The sequence below is a fragment of the Erithacus rubecula genome (genome assembly GCF_903797595.1).
Source record: "Erithacus rubecula genome assembly, chromosome: 22".
In the NCBI taxonomy this organism is placed as follows: Eukaryota; Metazoa; Chordata; class Aves; order Passeriformes; family Muscicapidae; genus Erithacus; species Erithacus rubecula.
The window spans coordinates 501,316-517,480 of NC_136674.1; the positions used below are offsets into that span (position 1 = coordinate 501,316).

Sequence of the window (16,165 nt, forward strand, 5' to 3'; positions counted from 1 at the left end):
CTCTGAGTGCAGCACTGGGCAGGGCTCCCTGTGCTGGGGGCAGCAGGCAGCCCAGGGGACAGCACAGCTCCCCCTGGCACCTTCAGTACTGCTGCCAGTACCAACTGGTGCTCCATCTGCTCTGACACTTGCAGCTCTTTTGGAGGGAAGGCAGCGCTCTGCTGCACTTTACACCCAACTCTGTCAGGTGCTGAGCATTTCCTGAACACTCCTCTCTTTACTGTACTTGAAGGCTCCTGGAAGCCTGAATCTGCAGAACACCTGTCTTCACTGCTGGGGCCCTGAGAACTATGCTGAGTACCTGGGGGGACACAGAAACACCTCGGGTCTGCTGAAGCCTGAGGAGCCCCAGCCCAGGAGCAGCCAGAGCCAGCCTGAGCTGCCCTAGGGGCAGTGGGGCAGTGCCCCTGGGGCAGTGCCCCTGGCCTCAGCTCTGGCACACTCCTGTTTGCCCAGGACAGGAGCATGACACAGCCACAGAGCAGCAGGTGTGGTGCTGCTGCCGTGCTGGTGGCACTGCCAGCCAGAAGGGCTGCCCCAGGAGTCAAGCACTCCTCAGGCACAACAGCCTGTGCAGGGCCCTGGTCCCTGGGAGGAGAAGCAGGACATGCAGGCACACCCTTGAGTGACCCCTCTGATCCACCAGAACCTCCCCTGCCATCCATGCACAGCCATGGGGGCAGAGGCAGAGCCTGTGGTGGGCAGGAGCAGCAGCTCAGCACTGAGCACATCTGCAGCCAGGCTGGTTGCAGTGCTGGGAAGGAGCATCCCTGCAGGGAGTGCCACAGAGGCTGGCACGGGCACAGGGAGGGTGACAGCACCGGGACGTTCCTCACAGCACGGCCCAGCTCCTGACTAGCAGCCATCACAACAGCTCCTAACCCAGCAACTGCTTTGCTCTTTCAATTAGAAATTAAGGAAAAAAGGAAAAAAGAAAATCAGCATTTCAGATGCCTGGAACATTGCAGCAATTTGATTCCAAATCTTAAATGAAGCAACCCGCCTTTAAAAATAACTGCAAAGAAGTGCATTGCTGTTGCTTAGGAAACAGGCTCTCTTCCCACCTTCACTGCTTTTTTTTATTTCTTTAAAACAATAAAATATTAATGAAACAAAATTAGTGAAAAGCACAGCAGGCACAGCTTTAATTATTAATAAATACTGCAGCTGTCACTGAGGGCAATTTCCCCAGTGACTGTCCCAAGGGCCCCAATATCTAATTATTCCACTGCGACTTTTCTCATCACAAGAAATTGGGTAAGATCAGTCCCAACTGCCTATAACACATGTAGGGGTCATTTGCAAGGAATTTGCTGCAGGATTGCCTCACAAAGAGATGAATGCATGTCCAGGTCTATGTGTAAGGCCCTTGGATTGGGGGGCAGGTTATCTGTGTGACCCAGATCCCACTGCACCCTGCCAGCATTGCCCAGGGCCCAGCTCAGCCAGAAGGAAACACAACAAATCCTGAGCAAACAGAGTCACCTCCAGCTGCAGAACCTGTTCAAGGACATGAGAGCACCCTGCAGGGCTGCTTTTTGATAAACCAGAACCAGGCAGTCCCTGGAGTTCCAAACTGCACAGCCCAGACTTCTGCCTGAAGAGACAACACAAACTATTTCAGGGGTTATAGTGCACGAACCCTTGGGACAGGGAAATGGGGTTATTTACCCACTTCTCAGAAAATTAACCATTTTTGGAATCTGACACTTTAAGAAGACCTAAAAGTAGATTATTTAGCTGTTTCTGGAGAAACTGGTACCATCAGAAAAGCATCTCTGGGTGGTTTTGTGTACACACAGGTAGGTTATACACATGTACACTGGCTACAGGAATGTGTGCACACAGGTAAGAAACTGCTGCACAGCCCAGTGTGATCCCAAGCCTGCCTACTGTCACTGGACCTACAGCAAACACAAAAACTGACCAGATAAAAAGGCAGCAACTCTCCATGCACAGAGTGCAAGAGCAGCTCTGCACTGGGAATAAATCAGCTCAGGTAACTCCCTTGTATTGTTCAGTTAACAGCAGCCATCTAAAAATTCATTAACTCCAGACAGTTTTGAGGAACATTCTCTGCAGTATTGACTGCCGAATTTAATTAAGTGCAGATATGTTATTGATTTACAGTTCAAATAATCACAGTGCCCACCAAGCTTCAGAAAATGTCCCTTTTTTATGACTCCACCACTGTTACTTCTTCCAGGGTCAGGTGAACAAGTTTGGTTTGGTTCTTTCTTGCCTCTATGAAAATTCTGACATGTCTTAATGGACTGTGAAATGAGGGTTCTGGGGCTGGAAGGGTGGCAAGCAGAGAAAAGAAGGCCTGTGGAAGGATTATTTATGAGCTGTACTTAGCAGATGAGATTTTCCTTAGACAGGAAGAAATACTGCAGCTAAATACCTTGTTTTCATGGAAACTGTGCACAGGGAATTGAATCCATGAGGCTGAAGAAATTAAAAACAAGTGAAGAGAGGAGGATGATCAAGAAGCCATCAGATCTCCAGCTGCTGTTGCTTTATCCTGCTGGTCACAGACCTGCCCAGTTTGAAACCAGCTGTGCTGCCAAGCTGCAGCCTGCATGTCCCTGGAACCTGAGTGCCAGCTGGCAGCAAAGGGCAGCACAGACACACCAAACCTGCCCCTGGAGCTCCTGACTCAACCTGCTTGTGCTGGCCTGTGCCACTGAACAGCCCATGTTCCATCATTCCCTAAAAAATAATAATAATCATCATAAAGTATCTAAATAGACAATTCCCAGTTCTCAAGTGGCTGGAAACTTCAGGGCTGAAATTTGGTGACTGCTCCTCTTTAAAATCATGACCATTGAGTTTCAAGGACCTCAGCATCCTTCAGAAAACATAAGTGTTTTCATTAAACACTGTTAAGGGTAAATCAGAATTACTGAAGTTTCTCTAAATATTAAAAATGATCCAATTTGATGGCTCAGGATCAAAGCAAAATGTTTAGCAGAGTTCTCTAAAAAGATTTTATTTCACTTCTCAAGCTAAAAAGACATGCAGTTCAAAAACTCTTTCATTTCACATTAGAACTAATATTCACTGTTTTTTTCCTCCCCACTACAGCACACCACTCATTAATTTAAGCATCATCTTTGGAGCAAAGTCAAAAACCTTCTAAATGTGCATGAAAAAATATTTGCCTCCCCCCAATTATGATCATCTCTGGTACACTCTCTGGGCTAATGTGTTTATCAAGTGAGGTAGAATCTCTGTAAACTATTTTTTAAAGCATTATTCATCATTGAAAAATGTTTGTTTCCCAAACAGGAGCAGTAATACAGGGAGACTTATGTTTTGCTTGTGAGAGATCTGCATTTCCACAGCAGATTATCTTCATTTTTTTAAAATATCAATGCCATGGGTAGAAAACCAAAAGAATTAAGATGATAAACTGTCAGGTTGGGCAATGGTTATTTACATCTGTTTCTACAGAAGCTACATTTTTGTGGGCTAAGGAAAAAAGAGAGAAAACTGAATTCTTTGTTTTCTGTCAAATCTGAACATGGTGCTGTTTAGAAGCCCCAAGGCAATCAGCCAAAACCCCCAAAGCCTAAGACATCTCTTCCTAATGGGGCTGATTTTCAGAAGAATTGGAATGCTGTCACTCCAGCTGAAAATGAGGGGAACCAAACTGTGTTTTCTTTCAAACACAATTAACTTTGTGCAGAATGGGATCAGAAGTCATCCAAAGCCCAGTGAAGGAAACAGCCTCCCAGCTAAGCCCAGTGCTGGGGTCACCCCTGGGGTCATTAGCAGGGAGACTAAACCAGCACTGCCAGGAGTCCTGCAGCTCAGACACCAACTCAAAGGACCCTGGACAGCTGGTCTCCAGGAGTCACCAGCACACTCCATGTCCCAAGGATTCCAGGTTTTCCACTGCCACCATGGATGAGACTCACCCATGACCTCAGCTGAAGCTCTTTGATTGTGCTCCTACAGACATGCAAGGCCCTAAAATTCATTATCTTGTCAGATCTCAACTGCCTCCAGAAAATCCAGCCACACAAGAGAAAATCCAGCCACACAAGTGCTTTCCTCTGGCCTCCCTCCCCCAGAGTGAATGGAGCACTCATCAGCCTTAGGAAGCTGGGCAGTCACTGCTGAAGGGTTCCACAGAAAGCCCAATCTCACTAAGTGTTCAGCACACTCATTAATGACAATCCTGCCATCCACTGCATTGCCTCTAAACTGTGAAGAGGACCCAAGAGCCACTCTGATTCTCAGAACACACCAGTCCTTCTGCTGTGAACAGATACTCAGTGACACACAGCTATTTCAAATAACAGCTCCCTCTTTTTTTTGAAGAATGAAGCATCTTACACTGATGACTATCCAAGGCTAGATGCCCCAGGGCTCTGGGAAAGGAAGCTGCACGGATGGACATGGGGCCCACACATCAATGAGTGGAATTACAGCCTGAAGCACAGATCTCAGAAGCACTTGTGGGTGATAGCTCTCCTTGCTCTGTTTCTGAGAACAATAAATGCTCACGCAGTCCTGATGCACACAGACACTGCAGGAGCTGGAGAGCACAAGTGTAAGACACAAATGCCAGCTCAGGAGTGCTTCACAAAAGCAGCCATGGAGTCAGGCTCTGACCTGGCACAGCTGGCACAAGTCAAGACTGCATTTGAGTGTCTCTGAGTGAAGGAAATGCAGGGAAGCTGCAAGAGCTGCTGTACAACTGAGGGGAGCACAAGAGACACTGCTCTGAGAAGAAGTGTGCTAACAGCCCCCTGGCACCTGGTGCTGCTGGAGCTGGGAGGCACCCCCAGAGGAGGATGGAGCTGCAGAGCTGGCCAAGGGCACTCCCAGCACTGCATGGCTGCTGCACACATCAGCCTGTGCAGGGACATCCTCAAGCACCAGGCCCACAGCCACCAAAGGCTGCCCAGCTTTCAGAGACTGCACTGGCAGCAGGGCGAGCCAGCACCTGGCTGTGCTCACAAGTGCCACTTCTCCTGGCTTGGCAGATGGCCCCTGAAAGGCCTCAGGCCACCTCTCTGATGTATTATTCACACAGAGAAAGCACCAAGGACTGCTTACTAATGGGAATTCATTATCTCCCAAGCTCCTCCGGGCAGGCACCACATCCTTCTTTTGTTTGAAGGGCTGCACACATGACTAAAGCAGTCACAGACCCCATACAAACACATCAGTTAATATCCAGATCCAGCTCTGCACTCAAACCCTGTCACCTTTCCCAGTGCATGACTGGACAGATTGTGACATGGCTTTGTTCTTCTTTTTTTAAGATCTGTGTTATTTAAACACAGCATTACCCAGGGAAAAAAAAAACAGTCATTTTCAGTAGTTAATAAGAGAAGAAAAGCAATATTCATAATGGGGATGGAAAAAGAGAAAGTTGAGGTTAATGCAGCTAAATCCAGGGGACTGGCTCAGCCCCCTGGGCTGAGCCAGCCAAGCTTGCTCAGATCCTCTAGCAGAGGCTCTCTGCTCCTCTCTGCTGCAGCTGGAATTGCAGGGTCTGCAGCAAAGATCCACAACAAATCCATCAGGATAGGGCAGTAATGTAACACCCAGAAACAGCACATTTTCTGCTTGGGTTCAAAAATGGAAAAGCACTTCTGGTCTGTAAGTCTCATCTAAACACAGTTTTAGAACAGATCTGGAAGGCAAAGATTATTCAATGACACTGAAGAAAAGGAAAAACAAATACTCCAAACTGCCTCTGAAGTGAAGGAGTGTAACCAACAATGGTGGTAAATTTAATATTAGTAACTGAAAATGGGAAGAAATAGCACATGTCAAGTATCCAAAGTATTCAAAAAAAAGCTACAAAGCATCAAGAAAACAAAAAGAAGATGGCAAATTTTTTTGTTTTCTTTGATAGAAGAGCCTCAGTGTCTTACAGGATTTGAGTTCAGATGCAGGAACAGGAAAGGACCTGGTGTTGCCCCTGCCATAAACCCAGCCAGGGCTGCACAGCTCAGGTGCATCCCCAGGAACAGCAGTGCAATCCCCCAGCTCCCTCCTGTCCCTCACATCCCAAGGGACACATGAAATTCCATCCTCAAACAAGGTTTACAAGAAGCCCCAAGTCCATTAAATATCATTCTGCAGCTCAAATCAGAACTGGCCTTTTCAGTTCAGCCACAAAGGGATTCTACACATGTTAATTAATGGGTTTAATTACTGGTAGCAGGTTTATTATTCAGGAAAAAAAAAAAAAGGGCTTTCCAGTGCAGTTCATCCCTTCCTTAATTTGAACTGAAATCTCAATGAAAAGCCAAATTCTGCATATTTAACAGTGCCCAAGTTACTATTTTTAGTCATGTTTACTACTAACCTTTCCCCAAAACAGAGTAAGTATATTACCTCTGCCAAGCTGGCATGCTGGATTTACACCTAAACAACATATATTTTGATTGTGACACACACCAATTCTCCATAATCCACCTGAATTCCACAGTGATTAGCTTATAGCATGGGGAATTCAGGATTATTTCATTTAATTCATTCAAAATATTATTCAAAGACAACAAACTACTGAGACTCATTTCAAAGTAGATACCGAAAATATAGAGATCACTTGGGTAACCATGTCAGAGGCATTAATGAATAAACCTTGCAGTATGAAGCTGAATTGAACAAGTTTTTTAATTGCTTCATGCAGCATGTTACTGTCAGAGCAAAGATGGAAGCCACAGGGAAAGGGTTAACAAAGTGCAGGCAGCTTTGGACAAATGCTGTAGGTGTAATGGGCTGAACTGGAAACCCTGTAAATACAGCTCAGGAAACTGCAGAAACAGAGATACGGTAGATATTCCCTAGGCTTCCCCCGTCCCTGAGCATGGGAGAAGGGCAGGGAAGGGGCAGCTCCTGGGAGAGCAGCTGCAGGCACTGGGCAGGAGGTGTGGGAGCAGAGCCCTGGCCTGCTCAGACTGAGCTCAGAGCTCAGCCCCACGTCACTGCTGTTCCCAAGGAAACCTCTCTGCCAGCCCAGGCTGCACAGCCACAGCAGCACAAGCACCAGCCTCTGAAGATGCTCCAAACACAGCCAGTGCTGCACTGTCCCCTCAGTGGCCACACAGCAGCTCCCCAGAGCCCAGAGGAACTCAGAGCTCTGTCCCACAGTGGCACACATCAGGCACAGGCAAATGCAGCTGCTGTGCTCTGAACCACAGAGCCAGAGAACCAGAAATCAGAGGGGAGGATGGAGCCCCTGGGATATAACTCAGGTTGGTTATACACTGGGTTGGGAACAAATACAGAATCTCCTGCACTCGCTGCTTCTCCACAAGGATGGAAACATGGCACTGCTTCCCTTCTCCCAGAGCAGCCAGGCAGAGACCACAGACTGCAGCAGAGTCCTCGTGGTTACAACCTCCTGCTGGATGAGCACAGCTGACCTGCACTGAGGCTCCATCCTCCAGCAAGGCTGGCACTGAGCTGGAGCATTTCCTCCAGGACAAGGGGCACATGCCATTGAACTGGCACCTTCAGCCATCCAGGTGACCTAGGGCAGCTACTGATGTAGAGTGACCCTGAAATCAGCCATCATGTATTTAAGAGACTCTTGCTAAACTCAGCCTAGCAGGAGAGTAAAATGATTCACAAGAATTCTATATTTGTAACGAAGATTCACCAAAAATGACTCATGTACCAAACCAATCTAATTTTAAATAGAAGGGAAAAACCTCTTGAAGAGTCACATGAAACCAGAGTGGGGGAGAGAACTGCACACACAGGAGAGCAGCAGCCAGGAACTGTTAGCCAAATCTGCTGGAAGGGATTTCTCCATTCAATCAGCCAAAGTAAAAACGGAACATTCAGCTTCACCTTCGTCTGGTTTGGAGTTAATCAAGGGCTCTGTTCAGAGCAGCAGCAGGCTGGAGTCCTGCCTTAGGACAGGCAGGATTGCTGGGCAATAATGAGGCAGCTCAGTGCAGTTATTAGTTCTTCAGATTATGAAGAATTCAGAACACAAAACCAGCAGGAATGACAGTAGGAGGACAAGACAAGTATGAAGACTTTAAAGTATTCCTAATTTTGGCCAAGCAGAGTCTAACAGAAATAGCTGCCACCCCAGTCCCCTAGTGCAGCACAGCTCCCAGGACAGGATTCCAGGAATAGGAACCAGGCAGAGCACACTGGGAGCTCCCTGAACACACAGCCAGCCTGCAGCAAGGCCTCCTGCTCAGATAATGACATTTTAGTGAGAGCTACTTTACAATTTGTAATGTAAACATGCATGTAGCAAATATGGCGGTGAAATGGGTCTGAATACTATGATTTCTAATATCTAAACCCCTGCATTTACCACTGACAGCAGAGAAAAGAAATGTCTAGAGGAAAAGTAAGGTCAGGTGGTGTTAGCTCTTCCACATGACATTTACCACATAAGGCGATGATGTGACTGCTGTCTTCATGTACAAATTTCCGGGTGACAGCTTCTTCCATGATCTGCTTTACCTAAAATGAACAGAGAGAAACGATTGTATGATCCCAACAAAACCAGCACAGCACTTGGGAGTTTCAGTTTCAACCACTGCCTGCCCCTTCCCCCTCAACAGACTAACAACTCATCACATTTTGCAGGGAAGAATGGATTTAAGGAGGGGAGGCACAAACAAACCTGAGGGGCTTGTCATGGCACGAGGAAACCTCGGGCAGAACAAGGACAGGTCTGTTTGGGGTGTGCCCCCGTAAAAGGCAGGTTTCAGCATGCCTACAGTACCCTCCAAAGAACTTTTCCAGCATAAATTCCAAAGAGCTGTGAAAGAGTTTTTATATGATTCATCCTTGGCCTTCACACAGTCTCTCCTGCTCATGAAACCAAACTGTGTTGTTATGTCCCGTTTGCACTTGTGCCATCCTGCTCTATTTCAAGCACAAAGCACAGGGAGTGACACAGGCACACATTCCCAGGGAGGTTCAGGGCCACCTTCCCCTACCTGGGAAGAACAGAACAGGCCACAGCAATTACAAGTTATGCCTCTAAAGCTCCGTTGCACCAGACAGTATACATAATTATTGCAGTACCTATGGAGAAGGTTGTGCCTTCAGTTTTCACTTCAAGACACAATTTAACAATTGTAGCAAATAACATTACCCTTATCACACTTTTAAATGATTTTTAATGATTGAAAATAAAGTTTCTTTCCAGTTTCAGGGCTCAAGATGTGTCAAGCTCCAGAGGGAAATTATTGCAAATTACTGACTTCCAAAAATGAAAGAAGAAACAGACAATTGTTACAATGAAGTTCTTGGCAGGCGTCTGTAGTGACTCCCCGTTCATCTGCCAGTGATTCCTCCCCAATGTCCCCAATGGCTTCCTCAGGCTGACACCACAGGAAACCTCAGTGCCTTCCAACTCATCACCAACCCATTTATCAGACACTCATTTCCTCCTGTCCATGGAGAGCTGCTCTCTTCCATATACAAACCAACCACCATTTTTGCCTTCTCCCATTTGTGAGCTGCAATTACAGTGTTATGACACTCTGACTGAACACATGCCAATTCACTTTCAGCACATGAAAGCCAGTGCTAGCATGGCAGCAGACTTAACCAGCCACTCTTCACCCAACATTCAGAGCTACCTGGGTACCACTTCATGGCACTGACAGGCGCCAGGGTTTGAGCTTTCCCACCCAGCACTGGAGCAGGAGAAGCTGCAGGTGCAGTGCTCCATCGACAGCTGGGCTCTGCAGCTGCCTCTGGAGGTGCCTTCTCCAGTTTGAAGGGCTTCCTCCTCAGCAAGACCATCTGCCAGACCAATTCTGCATGCTGTAATTAAACCTCCCCTCCCCCAGTAATCATCTTGGGGCCTCTGTGCCCACTCCTACACCCCCAGCCCGGCTGGCAGCAGGCTGCAGCTCTGGTACTTGCTGCACGAGCCTTTCAACACGTGGCATTTGCCTCACTCCAAATTCTGGATCAAGTGGATCCTCCAGAATTTGTGCTCTTTATCAAACAGGAGCCCTCTGAGTTGCAAAGAAAGCACTGGAGGGGAAAAAGCAAACATGTAAGAGGCTTTGAAAGTAGAACGTGTTTTATAGCTGAGGCCTTCAAAACAGACCTTTTGCACTTTAGAAAACCTGGCTGCTGCTCACACCTGAGGCCTGACAACACAAACTTTGAGCCAGGCAATTTGTTTCTTTCCTATGGCTTTTCTGACATAGCTGTTTGAACCCAGGACCTCCCAGGGAAGCAGCTGAAGGAGTAAGAGGGTATCAAGGAGGAAGCAGAGGTTGTGAGGAGGTCTTGTGAATGAGCACATCTGGCTCATCCTGTGTACTCAGCAATCCCTTTGGCACAGTTCCATTCACTGAAGGAAAGGGCTGATGTGCCACTGGCATGAAGACAGAGAGTCTGCCCAGGTGCAGCACAGCCACCAGGCTGGCATGGAGCCACAGCAGCCTGTGCACACACACCACTGCAGGACTACAGACCAGGAAATCAACCTCAGCACCCCAGAGAACATAACTGGAACCCAAACCCAGCTGAACAGGGAGGAAGAAGAGTCGCTTTGGGGAGCAAAAGCTCAAGTGCTCAGCAGCCAATTCATTGCTACCACACATTTCCCAGCAACACCCCAATCAGATCAGTATGTTAACTCAGACCCCATTCAACAAAAACGTTAAGTGTATAAAAACAGAGAAAGAAAAGGGTTTCAGATTCAATAATTAACCCTACTCTTCTAGAGAAGCACCATCCACTGTCTCTCAGGAGACATCAGAGCACAGACACCAGAGCTAAGGACACAGAGCAGGCACTCTGTGTGTTCCCCACTGCCACCAGATGCCAAGCAAGCTCTGTGCATTTTCTGGAGAGTGACTGAATGTTATTAGAGAATATTTTTAAGGCACATGCAGGATATGAGAAGATTCAAAAGCTGGAATGCAGTGTTCTTCAATCCCACGTCATCCCTCACTGCCACGTAATTCATGGATGCTCCAGGCAAGGAGCTAAAGCAAGTGTTTCTGATCAAATGGAACACAAGGATTTTTTTGGGTTTTTTTTGCTTGTTTCCTTTATTCCCTTGCAATATTGCATAGCTCTTCATAAGGAATTCTGCTGCTTTGTTTCTGATCTTGGGAGGCAGTTGACAATGGAGCTTTTTGAGCACAAGCCTCCACACACACCCACTAGCAGCTACCAGCAGACCTGACCAAACTGCAAATTAATCTCATTAACAGAAACATCAGCACCTGCCCCCACAGCCACCCATCTACCCCCACAGGGAAGGAAGCAGCCTGTCCCTGTGTTCCTGCAAGGGATGGAGGGCTGCTCCCACTGCCTGTGCTAATGCATTGCTGCTCTGAATTTCTCCCACATCCTACAAGGGCCAAAACTTGCAGAAGCAAACACCAAACAAACATCATAATACATGGATTATTTATTAAGTTTCACTCAAGAAATACACAAGCGAAATGCCTTCATGTTTAATTTTTTTAAATTTTATTATAAGTAAGCTTCAAAAATGGTGAAGAAGAATGCTCATTACATACCAAAATAACCAGGAACACAGTTAAAGCCTACAGCATTTTTTCCTCAAATGAGAAAACCTGATGTCCAATATCCATGTCTTCTTTAGTTTGTGCAGCTACTGCTCACCTCCTTTACTGACAGTTCCTGCTGCACTGACTTCTTACTCCTGATGAAAGACTGATAGTGTAAGAAAAGCTGTTCAATAACTATTGCACTTCTGCTCAGAAGTCCTTACATTTTAGTTGCAAGTTGAGCAATTGAGTTTCTGAAGTGCTCTGAAATCGTTCAGGGTAGAACTGCTAAGGTTATTGTTATCCTGTTTGTTTCACAGCTAGAAAGTGCTGTTTAAATCCAGAAATGGCAAAACCCTCCATTTCAGGAGGCAAAAGGAAATGGCCAGAAAAAAAAAGCCTGTTTTATGAGTCTGCTTGTCACAACAGATTTTCCTGCAGAGAGAGATAAATGCTTGAAACGTGAACTTCCAAGCGGCCTCAGCATGAATCCCAGCAGTTACATTTTCTGAACACATTACATGCCTTCCTTTCTGTGAGAGCCAACAAAATCCATTCCCTACCAATGGCAACTGAAAGTCCATCTGAGGAAAAGCAAACAGCATTAAATTTCCCAAAGGAAAAATACAGAAGTTTTAACTGAGAGACTGAGGCAAAATAAACTGAACACTTTGCACCAAGTCACTTTGGAGATGACTGTTCTACACTTTGCAAAGACAGCTGAATTTTAACAGCCTGGTGGAACCTGCAGAAACAATTTGCTGCCTATGAACTCCTTTGGCTATTGAGGTTATGGGAAAATAATTCCACAGGAAAGAGAGTCTGGGTTTAAAGGACAAGAGAAGGGGACCAGGGCTCTGAGAACAGACACGGACATGGAGAAGGTTTTCCCAGCAAGCCCCCACCACACAGCAAGGAGGCAGAAGTGGCTGTGTGAAGTCACACATGATAAAAAATGGGGTTGAAAATTCTATTGGAAAAAGTTAATTACAGTCATTAAGGGCAGCATCATTTGGTGGGTGGTTACTAGTGGCTTGTGTTCCTGCCACTGTCAATTGATTACTGAAGACAAATCAAATCTCCATCTGCCTCCTGAGCCATTTTCTTACTGTGGGCAAGACAGGGGCCCTTCCACAGCTCTGTGAGGACACAGGTGAGGGGTGTTATCTCAACCTGCTTATCATCATCAAACGCTCTCAGGGCTACTTTAGGCTGGAAAGCTCCAGCCAATCCCAAAAAAGCCAAGCCTCTGTAAGTACTCTAAAAGGGCACTGGTGAGGATTCAGAGAAGGAAGAAACAAATCAGAGACAAAACAAAAATGCAGATGACACAGAAGGTACAAATAACACTTTCAAGCATTATTCAAGTAATTTAAAAACCAGAGTCCAATTAAAAACATTTTAGAGATTTTAAAAACAAATTAGCCTCAGATTTTTTAATTACCCACTACTACTTCTCAGCTTGAACTGGCTTAGATCATGAAAATCCATTTCACTTTCCATCTCATGCATTAGCACAAGATTGCAACACTCACACTTGGAAAACATTTATCAGATTTATTTATATATTCAAGCGTTACTCAGGAGAGCAAGCGCACCCACTTCCAAATGAGGGTTTACACTTGGAGCCCAAGCTCCAAGGCTCTAGCAGAGATTTCCAACGGCAGTGGCAGCTGATGGCAGCATTCAGCAGGTACCACCCGCCCCGAGCCAGCTGCTGCCTGGGTCACCCCGGGACACGGTCCTGCACTCCTCACCCAGACTGTCCTTGCTGTGTCTGTCCCTGCTCTGCCCCTTCCACATGCCCACGCTGATGTGTTCTCATTCCAGCATTAAACAGTGCCAGGGCACGGGAGTCAGCCTCAGAACCTGGCCCATAGCAACAATTTTTCATGTGAACTTTGAGGGCTCCTGCTACTTCCTCAGCAGTGAACTGGAGAGGGGAAGGAGCAGGAGGGCAAAATACTCGTTACTGCTGTGATGGATAAGCTGTGTAAGGAGCCAAGGAAGCATCACCCGCAGGTACAGAGCACCTGCCCAGCACATTCCCGCAGAAAAGGAGCATCACCCGCAGGTACAGAGCACCTGCCCAGCACATCCCCGCAGCCCAGGAGCATCACCCGCAGGTACAGAGCACCTGCCCAGCACATCCCCGCAGCCCAGGAGCATCACCCGCAGGTACAGAGCACCTGCCCAGCACATCCCCGCAGCCCAGGAGCATCACCCGCAGGTACAGAGCACCTGCCCAGCACATTCCCGCAGCCCAGGAGCATCACCCGCAGGTACAGAGCACCTGCCCAGCACATCCCCGCAGAAAAGGAGCATCACCCGCAGGTACAGAGCACCTGCCCAGCACATTCCTGCAGAAAAGGAGCATCACCCGCAGGTACAGAGCACCTGCCCAGCACATCCCCGCAGCCCAGGAGCATCACCCGCAGGTACAGAGCACCTGTCCAGCACATCCCCGCAGCCCAGGAGCATCACCCGCAGGTACAGAGCACCTGCCCAGCACATCCCCGCAGCCCAGGAGCATCACCCGCAGGTACAGAGCACCTGCCCAGCACATCCCCGCAGCCCAGGAGCATCACCCGCAGGTACAGAGCACCTGCCCAGCACATCCCCGCAGCCCAGGAGCATCACCCGCAGGTACAGAGCACCTGCCCAGCACATCCCCGCAGCCCAGGAGCGCCGTACGAGCACCGAGTGCCACCAGCCCAAAGCGAGTGTGACCCAACACCTCGGCTCAGCTGCGGGGTTGGGCTCTTTAAGCACACACGGCTCTGTTTGCCCCAGCCCGGGAATGTCACACAGGTGTGTGCAGGAACAACCACCCAAATTAACCCTTCCCAGGGCACAGGTGCCACGGCTCTGGCACCGGGGAGCCAGCTCGGCTCATGCACAGGCACCTTAGCAACACATCCCCGATTTCACCCCTTCTCTGAAGATTACAGTTAGGGAAAAAGTCATAAAAAACGAGTACTAGGGGTAACACAAGCCGCGGGAAACGAGCGGGAGTCGATTTCAGCGTCCTGCCGCAGCAGCAACCCCGCGAGCGGCATCCGGGAGAAAGAGCCGGGGCTGTCCGGGAGCAGCATCGCCCCGCCGGGACACACGAACCCCGAACCCCGCCGGGACAAACCCCGCTCCCCGCCGGGCCTCAGGGCGTTCCCCACACGGTCCCGGTCCGACCCGCGGCCCGGGGACGGACCCCGGAGCGCGGGGCTCTGCCCTCCGCACAGCCCCAGGCCTTCAGTCCGCCCTCACCTCCTTCTTTACGTTCCACAGCAGCCTGTCCTTCACGGCGTCCGCCGAGCAGCTCATGTTGGCGGGCCCGGGGCGCTCACAGCTCCCGACCCGGGCCCGCCGCCATCTTCACCGCGGCGTGACGTCAGCGGGCGGGGCGGGGACACCGCCCGGCCACGGGGGGGCGCTGTGCGCGGGCAGAGGCGCGACCGGGACAGAGGGACAGGGGGACAGGGATGGGGGGACAGGGATGGGGGACAGAGGGACAGGGATGGGGGGACAGGGATGGGGGACAGAGGGACAGGGATGGGGGACAGAGGGACAGGGGGACAGGGATGGGGGACAGAGGGACAGGGATGGGGGGACAGGGATGGGGGACAGGGGGACAGGGATGGGGGACAGAGGGACAGGGACAGGGGGACAGGGATGGGGGACAGAGGGACAGGGATGGGGGGACAGGGATGGGGGACAGGGGGACAGGGATGGGGGACAGGGGGACAGGGATGGGGGGACAGGGGGACAGGGATGGGGGACAGAGGGACAGGGATGGGGGACAGGGGGACAGGGACAGGGGACAGGGACAGGGGACAGGGACAGGGGGACAGAGGGACAGGGACAGGGGGACAGGGATAGGGGGACAGGGGGACAGGGATGGGGGACAGGGGGACAGGGATGGGGGGACAGAGGGACAGGGATGGGGGGACAGAGGGACAGGGATGGGGGGACAGAGGGACAGGGATGGGGGGACAGAGGGACAGGGATGGGGACAGGGATGGGGGACAGGGATGGGGGGACAGAGGGACAGGGATGGGGGACAGGGATGGGGGACAGGGATGGGGGGACAGGGATGGGGGGACAGGGGGACAGGGATGGGGGGACAGAGGGACAGGGATGGGGGGACAGGGATGGGGGGACAGAGGGACAGGGATGGGGGGACAGGGATGGGGGACAGAGGGACAGGGATGGGGGGACAGAGGGACAGGGATGGGGGGACAGAGGGACAGGGATGGGGGACAGAGGGACAGGGATGGGGGGACAGGGATGGGGGGACAGAGGGACAGGGATGGGGGGACAGGGATGGGGGGACAGAGGGACAGGGATGGGGGGACAGAGGGACAGGGATGGGGGGACAGAGGGACAGGGATGGGGGACAGAGGGACAGGGATGGGGGGACAGGGATGGGGGACAGGGGGACAGGGATGGGGGACAGAGGGACAGGGACAGGGGGACAGGGATGGGGGACAGAGGGACAGGGATGGGGGGACAGGGATGGGGGACAGGGGGACAGGGATGGGGGACAGAGGGACAGGGACAGGGGGACAGGGATGGGGGGACAGGGGGACAGGGATGGGGGACAGAGGGACAGGGATGGGGGACAGGGGGACAGGGACAGGGGGACAGGGACAGGGGGACAGAGGGACAGGGACAGG

The 16,165-nt window shown here is 50.1% G+C and overlaps 1 protein-coding gene across 1 annotated transcript in view; it reads right to left on the minus strand.

Moving 5' to 3' along the window:
- The window catches only part of SGSM2 (small G protein signaling modulator 2), a gene marked incomplete at its 5' end in the record, with an annotated part of 31,236 nt that extends 16,423 nt beyond the window's left edge, over positions 1-14,813 (minus strand). The window contains 3 exons of the mRNA XM_079324670.1: positions 102-301; positions 8,385-8,460; positions 14,757-14,813. Coding sequence (XP_079180796.1) covers positions 102-301; positions 8,385-8,460; positions 14,757-14,813 — 333 coding nt within the window. The remainder of the gene's footprint in view (positions 1-101; positions 302-8,384; positions 8,461-14,756) is intronic.
- Between the last annotated feature and the right edge of the window lie 1,352 nt (positions 14,814-16,165).